The sequence below is a fragment of the Pristis pectinata genome, chromosome 15, assembly GCF_009764475.1.
Source record: "Pristis pectinata isolate sPriPec2 chromosome 15, sPriPec2.1.pri, whole genome shotgun sequence".
NCBI lineage: Eukaryota > Metazoa > Chordata > Chondrichthyes > Rhinopristiformes > Pristidae > Pristis > Pristis pectinata.
In genome coordinates this window covers 15,298,236-15,311,342 of record NC_067419.1, presented here as the reverse complement: position 1 = coordinate 15,311,342, position 13,107 = coordinate 15,298,236, and the positions used below count along the sequence as shown (strand labels likewise).

At 42.3% G+C, this 13,107-nt stretch overlaps 1 protein-coding gene across 1 annotated transcript in view; it reads right to left on the bottom strand.

Annotated features, from left to right (window-relative positions):
• LOC127578368 (beta-parvin) overlaps nt 1-8,936 on the bottom strand; it is a 54,376-nt gene extending 45,440 nt beyond the window's left edge. Inside the window, exon 1 of the mRNA XM_052030313.1 lies at nt 8,380-8,936. Within this exon, the coding sequence (XP_051886273.1) occupies nt 8,380-8,497 (118 nt within the window). The 5' untranslated portion in view covers nt 8,498-8,936. The remainder of the gene's footprint in view (nt 1-8,379) is intronic.
• Nucleotides 8,937-13,107: the final 4,171 nt, after the last annotated feature.

The following is a 13,107-nucleotide window of genomic DNA, read 5'->3' as shown; positions in this document are numbered from 1 at the left end:
GATTCTACAGTCACCCACACTTTAAGATAACTTAGAGTCACCAATTAACCTACCAACCCATATGTATTTGGGATATGGGAGGAAACTGGAACAGCTGGCGGAAACCCACACAGTCACAGGGAGGGCCTGCAACCTCCACAAACTCAGCACCTGATCGAGGTTTGAACATGAGACAGTGAGCTGTGAGGCAGCAGCTCCACTGGCTATGCCACTGTGTCGCAGAGGGGAGATGAGGGTCACCTACCTACAGTAGCCTGCTGCACACAAAAAAAATCACATGGTCACACAAACTTAAAACGTAAAAGGTTGTATCAAATAGAATTGACAAATTTTACATATATAAAAAAGCCCTACATATCCTCAAGACATCCCAAAGCATTTAACTAACGAATTACTTAGAAATGAAAAATCACTGTTGAGTGTGAAAAGATGACAACCAACTTGCACAATGCAAAGTTCCACAAAAAACAAATGACATTAGTCACTACAGTAGTCTATTTTGATTGTCCTTGGTCAAAAGGCGTGTATGGTTCCTCTATTAACGCAGAAGTTTGGGATGTAAAATGATGAACTAGATATCAGAATTCAGTTTTTTCCCCCAAACTGACTCATACTTACTATGTATTTTTAATATTTTTGGTAATTATAAAAAACTACAACTATGTAGGATTTAAAGAAGAATTTAGTAACTTGGCATATCAACTAAGGAGTTTCAGATGAAGTGAAACATAGACTTCCTATTTGCTGCAAGAATGATTAAATCTTTTGTGTTCCAACAAGACCGAGAGCACTAATGTTACCCCTAACCCTGACAGTTTATACACATATCAATTCTAATTAAAGGCCACTGACCTTAAGCAATCGCATTGTTTCTACGCCCATAGATACCGCCTGACTTGCAGAATATTTCCAGCATTTTCTGCTTTAATTTCAGGATAAAAGTTTCTTTTCTACAGAAGAGGGCGAAATCCTTTCTCAAAAAGCAGCTAATAAAAATATTTTTCAGCAGTCGAATACGAATTACAATCTGAATGGATCCTGAATTATACGACAATTAACAGGCACTTAAAACAACTTGAACTTGGTTAAACTCAGCCTATCCAACATCAAAATTAAAATCTGAAACATGAACATTTCACAAATTTGTCTCAAACTGCAGAGAACCAAAGCATTTTCTTCAAATGCTCTTCAAATGCAGACTTCAAGGTGGGCATTTCAAAACAGGTAAATCTGACTTTAAAAACACAGTTTAAAGCTGAAAAAACAGAGCAGAGTCTTTATATTAAAGGAGACAAGATTGCTTTGGAACTGAACATAAGAAATTGGAGAAAGCCATTCAGCCCTTTGAACCCACTCCTCTGCTCAAGATCACAGCTGTCATTCAATCTTAAAACTATTTCCTTGCTGTATTCCCATATCCCTTTGATATCCAGAAATCTATTCATCTCTACTTTGAATGTAATCAATGACGGAGCCTCCACAGCTGTCAGGGGAAGAAATTTTCAAAAGACACACCAGCCTGTACGTGATGACATTTCTCCTCATCCTGGAGACACAAGTGTTACGAACCAGCAACAAAAGAAACACTCCGAGTCATGTGATAAGTGTTAAAAACTACTTTATTAATAACTACTTATGATAATAAGAAAAATAAAAGTAAAAATGTTAGAATGTTAGAAATAAAAATGTTAGATCTTAAACATTAACCCCAAAACTAAACTCGTAGTGTGTGTGTGTGTGTGTGGCAAAGTCCCAAACTCCAAGTCCAGGAATGGTTCTTAAAGTTCAGTTCCGCAAGCCATAAGGTGAAACATGAGCAAAGGCTTCTTCAACAACCACCGTTGTCTGAAGATAAGACGTAGATGTAGAGAACATAGAGAGAGTAATTACGAAATCCAAATGTTCCACGATGGAACCCAAACGACACCTTAGTGTTTACTCGGTAGTGATTTCCTCACCCCGAAAAGCATCCGAATCGTGGTCGTCCACACAAATACCTGTTTCCTTCTACAGGTTAGCGACAAAGTAAACTCCCCCGGATTACTTCCAATTTCCATATGTGGATTGCAGTGACAGACACAGTTATTGTTTCTCATCCATCGATAGAGAAACTAGCAGGCTGGTGTCTCTCTCCCTTTTCTCTCTCTCTCTCTCTCTCTCTCTCTGACTGACTTCTTCAACAACGTCCTTTATCTTCTGTTGACGTAAGCACGCCGCACGCACACACACCACTATGTTCTATCTTAAAGGGACATTCACCTGGTCCGTAACACCTCCCACCTAAAAAGAACCTTTTCCCCCCCAAAAAAAATTTAACCGCGCATACAGTTAGTAATGTTAATAATTATCATACTACACAATTACAGAATATCAGACTAGTAAAGATGCATGTTTCCCATTTAACATCGAGAAAGACAATCAGCGATCACGTTATCTTTGCCTTTAACGTGAGTTATCATGAGATCAAACTCTTGCAAAATTAAACTCCAGTTAACAGCCTTCTGTTCTTGTTTTTGACTCGGCTCAGAAACACCAATGGGCTATGATCTGTATACACAGTCAATGGTTTCTGAGCGGTGCAAACATATACACTGAGATGTTGCAAGGCTAAAACAAGCAACAGTAATTTTTTCTCTATGGTGAAATAATTCTTTTGATGCTCATTAAATTTCTTTGAAAAGTAAGCTACAGGATGGTCAATATCATCAAGGTCACCCTCCTGCAACAACACAGCTCCTGCAGTTTCATCACTGGCATCTACTGCTAAAGAAAATGGCTTTTCAAAGTCAGGTGATTTGAGCACAGGATGGTAGCACAAAATGGCTTTCAGCTTCTCAAATGCTTCTTGACAAGGATCTGTCCAAACAAACTTTACTCCCTTCTTCAGAAGATTGGTTAGGGGAAAGAGCAACATCAGCAAATTTTTTTTACAAAATTTTCGATAATATCCAACCATTCCCAAAAATCTTCTAACAGTCCTCGTACCCATGGGAACAGGGAACTCAGATATTGCTTGAACTTTTGCCTGAACAGGAGCTAACTTGCCTTGACCTACAATATAACCAAGATACATCACAGTGGCATGGCCAAATTCACTCTTAGCCAAGTTAACTGTAAGGCTAGCTTCGGAAAGTCTTTCAAACAACTTTTCTATCGCAGAGATGTGATCCTCCCATGTATCATTCCCTGTCACTAAGTCGTCAATGTAGGCATCTGTATGTTTTAACCCATGAATCACTGAATTAATCATTCTTTGAAATGTTGCCAGAGCATTTTTCATTCCAAATGGCAAAACCTTATATTCATACAATCCAGAAGGGGTTACAAAGGCAGAAATCTCCCTCCCTCTACCTGTTAATGGAACACACCAGTACCCTTCTAATAAGTCAATCTTTGTAAGAAATTTTGCCTTTCCTACTCTATCTATGCAATCATCCACCCCAGGAATAGGGTAAGCATCTGACTTCGTTACAGCATTCACTTTCCTGTAATCTGTGCAAAATCTAACAGTTCCATCAGGTTTACGCACAATAACACAGGGCGAACTCCAATTTGAAGCGGAACGTCTAATAATATCATTTTCTAACATATATTCAATCTCCTGGTCAACAAGTTTACTTTTTTCCACATTCATTCAATATGGGTGTTGTTTGATTGGTTTTGCATCCCCAACATCATGAGTAACTATCGACGTTCTGTTTGGAACATCTGGGAACAGATTTTTAAATTTTAGAATTAATTCCCTCATCTGTTGCTTTTGTGAAACTTGTAAATGGTCCAACTTTCTTTCAAGGTCCTCCAGGATATTTTGGTTTTTTAGTTTCGATGGAACAATATTTGGTCTAAGTTGACCTTCCTCAATATCAACATCAGATACCTTAGGAGCAACATTCGCATCACATGGTATTGCCTCTGGAAATCTAGAAGTTGCATACATGATGGTTAACAAATACTGATTTCCAGCCTTAGACTCTGGCAATGGGCCAACACAGTTCACAATCACCTTTGAAAAGGGTTCACCAAAAGCAGGAATAGGTTTTAACGGAGCCACAGGGGGTCTTTGATTTGGTTTACCTACCATCTGTCATGTATGACAGGTTCAACAAAACATCACCACATCCTTTCTCAAACCAGGCCGATAAAATTGTTTCAAGATCTTCCCTACAGTTTTATTCACACCAAAATGACCACCCAAAGGCATACTATGGGCCAGGTTTAAAATCTCATCCCTATAAACTTTTGGAACCACAACCTGATGAATAACTTCCCATTCCTCATTAACAGGGACATGAGGAGGTCTCCATTTCCTCATTAATACTCCATTTTCAACATAATATCCAACTGGCACTTTTTCAATCTCATCACATGAGAGTGCTTTTTCTCTCAATTCTGTAAGCTCAGGGTCTTTCATCTGTTCCACCATAAATTCTTTCCTCGACAAAGACAAATCTTTAAATTCAGGCTCACTACAAGGATTTTGATCCTCCAGTGAAGACAGAAAAGTCTCAGGCGAGTCATCATAATTTTCTTCCTGTTTAGGGCTGTCACAGGGAACAACATCAGGCTGCACAGGACTGTTGGCCTTGGCTAATTCTTTAGCTCCAGCTCGAGTCACCGCACTGGATGGGTAAACATCTGGATCATTCTCAGACTCATCAATCCTTAGTTTGGTCGTTAACCGTACCACAGAGACAAATTCTCCATCCACAAGGTCATTCCCCAATAACAAAGAAGCTCCTTCCACTGGTAAACTAGGTCGTACCCCTATCTCGACAGATCCTTCTACGAACTTTGACTTTAAAATCACTTTGTGCAAAGGGACAGACATAGTGTCACCTGTAACACCTCGCACTAGATTTACCTCGCCAGTGTCAGTTTCTTCACCAAAATTTAAAACACTGTCCAGCAAGAGAGATTGGCGAGCCCCAGTATCTCTAAGGATTTTCACTGGCACCTGGGGTGACCCATCAGTCAATGAAACAAAACCCTCGGATACATAAGAACGGAATTCCTTCCTCACCTCCTCCAACTTTTCAGCTTTCACCTTTGACAAGGACTGATCTTTAACAACATCCCCTAAACCTTTTTGATTTTTAATTACCTGAAAGCAAGCATTGGGCACGGCTTCCTTCCTTTTCTTCAAAAGGGCACAATTAGCTATTACATGGCCAGGTTTCTTACAGTAATAACAAGTACGCTCAACAGGTTTCTCCAGCACTGGCTTCTTTTCATCCTTCCCTTTTTGATTACCTCCCAATTTAATCTCTGGTTTACCTGGATTGTCCTTATAACTCTTTTGAAAGGTTTTAGGTGGTCCCCATTTGGATTTATGGGTTAAAACATAATCATCTGCCAACCTAGCAGTTTCTTGTAAAGTTTCCACCTCCTTTTCATTTAAATATGTTGTTATATCAGCTGGGACACATCTTTTAAAGTCTTCCATTAACATCAATTCTGTCAATTTATCAAAATCCCCAACTACATTTTTAGCCATGCACCATCGTTCAAAACATATTCTCTTTCCATTGGCAAATTCCATGTATGTCTGATCTGCAGATTTCTTCAAGTCTCTAAATTTTTGTCTATAAGCTTCAGGTACCAATTCATAGGCCTTCAACACAGCTTGTTTTACCTTTGTATAATCAGCTGCATCCTCAACAGACAAAGCAGAATAAGCTTTTTGAGCTTTACCTTTTAATTACTCTCTGTAACGTAACTCTGTAACTCTCTGCCCATCCTTCCTTTGGCCAGTTTGAACTGACAGCAGCCTTTTCAAAATGTTGGAAATACTGATCAACCTGATCTTCAAAAGGAGGGACTAATCGAACCTCCCTGCTGGCTAAAAAGCCATCATCAGAATCAGATTCCAAACTCTTTCGCTTCATTTTTAACTCATGCTGCCGCTGTTTTTCCTTCTCCTCCCTATCCAGCTCCATCCTCCTCAATTCCATCTGGGCCTTCCTTTCCTCTAACTCTATTTTCCTTTGCTCTAACTCTAGCTTCCTTTGTCCTAACTTGAACTTCATTTGCGTTTGTTCTAACTCTATCTTTGCTAATTGCACCCGGCCATCAGGAATCTCTGACTCACTCTCAGGAAACTCTTCTAACTCTTCCTCCTCCAACTCCACTGGTTGAGAAGTCACATCAGAAATCATGGGTTTAATCTCAGGAAACTCGACTATCTCACTCACCCCAAACACTTTCTTCTCCAAATAATAGTCAACTATCATTCTATGAATAACTGCTTTTCTCATACTGCTTTAAGGTTTAGCCTTGTAGCAATTTTCACCAAATCATCCTTTTTTGCCACCTGCAATCCCTTTAGGGTTGGTGACTCCAAAAATGCCTCAATATCTATTGCTGCTGGTTTCCACACACACAAGCCAATTAAAAAGAATTTATCAGACCGACCACAATCAGTCGTCCACTAAGACCCCAATTTGTTCAAACTCAGACCACCCTCGTCAATCTTTGGATTAGATCTCGGATGAATCTCGTCAATCTGGGGAACGATCCCGGATGACAGTCGTTAATCTTTGGGTTCGATCCCGGATGACCCCCCAATTTTGTTACGAAACAGCAACAAAAGAAACCTTCCGAGTCATGTGATAAGTGTTAAAAACTACTTTATTAATAACTACTTATGATAATAAGAAAAATAAAAGTAAAAATGTTAGAATGTTAGAAATAAAAATGTTAGATCTTAAACATTAACCCCAAAACTAAACTCGTAGTGTGTGTGGCAAAGTCCCAAACTCCAAGTCCAGGAATGGTTCTTAAAGATCAGTTCCGCAAGCCATAAGGTGAAACATGAGCAAAGGCTTCTTCAACAACCACTGTCGTCTGAAGATAAGACGTAGATGTAGAGAACATAGAGAGAGTAATTACGAAATCCAAATGTTCCACGATGGAACCCAAACGACACCTTAGTGTTTACTCGGTAGTGACTTCCTCACCCCGAAAAGCATCCGAATCGTGGTCGTCCACACAAATACCCGTTTCCTTCCACAGGTCAGCAACAAAGTGAACTCCACCGGATTAGTTCCAATTTCCATACGTGGATTGCAGTGACAGACACAGTTATTGTTTCTCATCCATCAATAGAGAAACTAGCAGGCTGGTGTCTCTCTCCCTTTTCTCTCTCTCTCTCTCTCTATCTGACTGACTTCTTCAACAACGTCATTACGTCCCTTATCTTCTGTTGACGTAAGCACGCCACACACACACACACCACTGTGTTCTATCTTAAAGGGACATTCACCTAGTCCGTAACACAAGGGACTGCAAATACTGAAATCTCGAGTAAAAAACAAACTGCTGGAGGAACTCAGCAGGTCAGGGCATTATCAGTAGAGGGAACTGGACAGTCAACGCTTCAGGTACAGACACTACACCTGGACCAAAAGAGGGGAGGTAGCCAGAATAAAGAGGTTGGGGAAGGGGTGGAGCAAGAGCTGGCAAGCAATAGGTAGATCCAGCTGGGTAGTGGTGATGGGCAGATGGAGGAGGGAAGAGTGGAAATAGCAACAGAAGCTGGGAGGTGATGAGTGGAGGCAACAAAGATGATGGAATCTGACAGGAAAGGAAGGTGGAGCATGGAACCAAATAAGGGAGGTGGGGAGGGTAGATGGGAACAGTAGAGGGGAGGGATCCCATTGGGAGGAGAGTGTGGGTGATGGGCTGATGGAGTGCATGGAAGAGGGGAAAGAAACAAGGTGATCAGGAGAAATAGTTGGGTGGGTGTTGGAGAAACTGGATAGATCAGGCGAGAGGAATGGGACAGAGTGGGAACAGGTTACCTGAAATTGGAGAATTCACTGTTTAAGCTGTTGAGTTGTAATCTACCCATGTGGAATATGAGATGCTGTTCCTCTAGTTTGCGGTTGACCTCTCCCTAGCAGTGGAGGAGGTCGAGGACAGACAGGTCAGTGTAGGAATGGGAAGGGGAATTTAAATTGCTTGCAACCAGGAGCTAGTTCCACTCTGCCCTGCTCCATCTGTCATTGACCCCTCCTCACCTGGATCCACCTATCGCATGCTAGCTCTTGCTTCACCCCTTCGCATACTGGCCATCTCCCCTCTATCTTTCAGTCCAGATGAAGGGTCTCGACCCGAAACATTAACTGTCCATTTCCCTCCACAGATGCCGCCTGAGCTCCTCCAGCAGCTCGTTTTTTTTTACCCCCTCACCTCATCCTTATTGATACAGTGATCCCTAGTTTAGGGCTCCACAGACAGGGGTGACATCCCGGCCGCTTCTGCCCTGCGGACTCCCCGAAAAAGGTGCAGGGGAATGGAGGCAGGAGGTTGAGCCCACCCCCACCCCCATCTCCCCCCTCAGCCTGGCGGCCGGCCAGAGCGGCTCCCCGCGCAACTCACCTTCTCGGGCCTTCTTCTTTCTCGCCAACGTCCCTCCCAGCTTCCCCAGGAACGATTCGTCCTTCCTCATCCTGCTCGTCTGCTGGATGCTCGGGGACCTCACCGGCGTGGTGGCCATCGCCTCTCACTGTGATCTGCGGCTCCAGGAACCGGACCCGGCGGGTCCCCCTCCCGCAGCAGCGCCGCCCGCAGAACAGGATGCGGCGAACCGCCCGGTCCCGGTCCCCCTCCCGCAGCAGCGCCGCCCGCAGAACAGGATGCGGCGAACCGCCCGGTCCCGGTCCCCCTCCCGCAGCAGCGCCGCCCGCAGAACAGGATGCGGTGAACCGCCCGGTCCCGGCCCCAGTCCGGCAGAACAGGATGCGGTGAACCGCGGGATCCCGGTCCCGACCCCACTCCCGCAGAACAGGATGCGGTGAACCGCCCGGTCCTGGCCCCAGTCCGGCAGAACAGGATGCGGTGAACCGCGGGATCCCGGTCCCGACCCCACTCCCGCAGAACAGGATGCGGTGAACCGCTCGGTCCCGGCCCCACTCCCACAGAACAGGATGCGGTGAACTGCCCGGTCCCGGTCCCACTGCCGCAGAACAGGATGCGGTGAACCGCCCCCTGCTGCTCATTACCGCATTGTGGAAGACCACTGAGCCCATCGATTATGTACCCATTTTATGATTCAGTGCAATTCAGCTGATATTACTCGGATGTCGTTTCTCTAAAGCTCTATTTTGTACCCTTAATGATTCTATCAGACCCCTTGTAACCCCCTTCTGTTCTAAATCCAAACGATGGATCAATTACATTGGGAATGATTAAGAGGCTGGAACTGGAGGAAGACAGGTATCTCAGAGGACTGCAAGAGATTACAAGGATAGGGAGAAGGGAATTATAAACAAGAATGATGAAAGAACAAGGCTTTCCTTAACCAGAAGTCAACACTAATCATCAAAAACATAGATGATCACAGGTCTTGGTGTAAATTAGAATAACCAGACTTTCCGATAATTTTAAATTGGAGCTCAGCCAAGAGTACTTCGGAATACTCCACAAGTAGCAAAAGCTTCTCAGATGAGAGCTTCGGCAGCAAGTGGGGCAATGTTGGAGTTGGAGAAAGAGCCATTCTCAGCGTTGGAGCAGATGCGTACTCAGAAGCTTATTCTGGGTAACTAATATTGAAGTTGCAAAAAAGTCTGGTTCTCCCTCAGGTCCTTGGTAAGAATAAGAATGGAACTGATGCTTCAGGAATAGATTTTATGAGAGGCCAAAGACAATGCGGATTCATTCTTCCCCATCATCTGCTATCTCACCATTCAGAAATCCCAATGATTTGGCATTGAACTCACCGAGTGTTGATTTCCGCCGTCTCTCTGGCACATCTGGGTCTCGTTCCCACAATCCCCTGAAACTCACTGGAGCACCGGTTCATGCACTGCCTTGAAACTCAGCGGGGGCCCCAGTTCCTGCACTCCCTTTAAGTTTACTGGGCTGCATTATTCTACTGTGTAACATATAAAAAAGTGAATTAAAATGTTTTGGGGTATAAGTAGAAATAACATCCGATAGTTCTTAAAACCAGCATGCCAAGTTAACATTGTTTAGCTGTACTTAGTTGGAAGTAAATTCTGGTTTAACAAGTTAGAGACAATAGAGTAATCAAGAAGTACTGTGGTGAGGAACAGGGGAGTATCAGTGGGCATATGGAAACACATGCTGTCACTGAGGAGCAGTATATGGAAGCAAAATAGGAGGACATCAAGGACAGATTCTTGGGGACACCATTAATAATAGTATAGAGCAGGAATTAAAAACCTTTTGCAAGCAATGCTCTGGCTATGATTGAATAGATAAGAATTGGATTGAATGAGTGATAGTGGGGATGAGTTGGAGAAAGATAGTGTGGTAAACCCTGATGGGCTAAAGACAGGCCAAAAAGGTTGGTGAAGGTGGGGAGGTCTTCTATCTGCAAATCCTGACAAGAATACAAATCACATCCAATTAAGAGCTGGTTCATCGCTGTAGTAGTCAATAGACCAAATGATGAACTGGAAACAAAGTTTGGAAAAACGATCAGGAGAGGAAAAGGGAGAGGGAGTTTGGAGACGGAGAGTGGTTTGGAAGGGGAGAGAGATCAAGGATTTTTTTATTGACTAGGGGGAATTATGATGGCTCATTTGAAGGAGATTGGGGGAAAATCAGTGCCTATTGAGAACTTTATCAACTAACACATGGGTCAGGAAGGAAAGTTGCACTGGCAACAGTTCAGTAGATTTCAGATCCAGGTAGCCTGTTTGAGTAGGGAAAAAAAAGGTTTAAGGAGTTTTGCATTACAGAAGTGAAGTGTTCTGTTGTGATGTTGATCTTTGGATTCCAGGATAACTCTGAGTAAATAGATTAAGCAAAGGAGAGCAAAAACTTACAGTATTTTATATAGTCCAGCCATGGATTGCAAGGGTCTTGTGTGTGCAGGTGAGTACATTCTGAAGAGAAATGGGGAGAAGGGCACGTTAGATGATTTAATAGCAGAGAACCACTGTCAGTACTGGGTAGATGAGTTGACAGGAAGCAGTTTGGAGAGATTAACGTCCAACAAGCACGCTGTGTGAGTAAATCAATGGCAACATTGGATGTGACATTTAGACTTGCTGCTCGGGAATAAGTATTGACAAATGCCTGCATGAATCCTTTGAAGAGTCATAAAGGAAAGCTGAAGTCTGATAAAGGAATTCAGCTCAGGAAGGTAGCAGTGAGATGTTGGTCAAGGAGTGCTGATAGGGATATGGGAAGGCACTGGATCCAAGAAAAATGAAAGAGTATTGCAGCAGGTCAGAGCAGTTCAGAAGTTGTAAGAAGCAGTAAAATAAAATGTTATAAATGGAAGTGGCAATCTCTAGTATGTCATCACTGTTGGATACACATATCTCACAGTAAATGAGAGAGAAACTTTAGCAGAGAATGCAGAGTTAAAAGTTAGAGGGTCTGTGGTTGGATAAAATTGCTGTGAATAACATGGAGACAGCATGAAGTGTGGCGAGGTCCTAAAATGAATGGGATTACAAAGTGATCTCAGATGCTGTTTGAAGGATACTTTATCCAAGAATACTGTTAGAATGAAAATCCAGGAAGTATGCAGAAGCAGGTATGGGGCAAAAAAAAATCCAGCAAACTTGGAGGCATGTACTTCAGCTCAGGAGCATGAATCTTGATTTTAAAAAAAATTGGCATTTTGAGATTAATATTGCCACTTGTCAATAGATGGTGAACACCAGCTCTAGCAAGTGAAAATTAGAGAATATTGCATTGACAATCATAAGCATTGCAATATAATCATCTCTCAATACAGCTGACCACTGGCTGAGAGATAAATGTTCTAACTTCAATGTTAGATGGTTTGGGTTTTGACTCCACTTGAAAAAATTCCAGTGGATTATTCAGTGGGCATTTAGCAAAGATACTTACATTCGATGTGCAAGGGTGGATTATTGATGCATAAAAATATTTTAACTTGTTAATTAAGGCAAGAAAAGTATGTTCTGGAACATAGGTTTTCTCACTGAGAAACATTAGTGTTCTCTGAAATGTAAAGATACTCTAGTTATATTTAGGTCTCATTTGATAAGCTCCAATAAAATACTTGATTATTTAACACTAGTAAAACCTACTATCTTGTGGAATTTAGACAATCTATTTTGTTCTAAAACAGATCAATTTGCTAATTCCATGTGCTAATCTAAAACTCAGCCAGCTGTCAGAATTTTTTATCCCAACAATTTGACTAGAACATAGAACATGTCTTGGGAAAGAAAGAACAATGAACCAGTACACCACTGTGTGTGCATAATGCATTCACATGCATAGGGATCTTACCTTCCATTAGGAGGCCACTAACTTTTATTAAATAAGACAGAGCTAAGGGACTGCAGCTTGTTATTACTTGATTTCACTCTTTTATCTCTATTCAAAAGATCACATCTCATTTGAAAAGCAAGTTGCTTTTGGTTGTTCTTCACCGACGACCACCACCCCTCCCCCTCCAACCACCACAGTTGTCCTTATCAATCAGTCACATTTTGTACCAGATTTAAGTCATAATATGATGTTCCATTTTAATGTAGCAGAACTCAACTGCCTGTGATTTGATGGTTTTTGGTATTGGTATATTATTGTCACTTGTACCGAGGCACAGTGAAAAACTTCTCTTGCATACCATTTGAACAGATCAATTCATTACACAGTGCAGATACATTGAGTTAGTACAGAGTGCATTGAGGTAGAACAGATAAAACATGCAATAACAGAGTAAAGAGTCACAGCTACAGGGAAGTGCATTGCAGGTATACAATAAGGTGCAAGGTCACAACAAGGTAGATTGTGAGGTCAAGAGTCCACCTCAACATATAAGGGAACCGTTCAATAGTGTTATCTCAGTAAGATCAAAGCTGTCCTTGAGCCTGGTGGTATGTGCCCTCAGGCTCCTGTATCTTCTGCCTGGTGGGAGAGGAGAGAAGAGAGAATGACCTGCGTGGGTGGGGCCTTTGATTATGCTGGCTGCTTTGCCAAGGCAGCGAGAGGTATAGACAGAAGTTTTTACAATGAACTTGAATACTTAAGGTGAGGTGTTGGATTCTGGATCAAATGGAACGTTTTTATTCAAACAAGCTCACCTTGATGTTTGACAGAAAACAAATTTTGCATTAAATTTATGATGTACATTGAAATTTTTATTTGCTACTC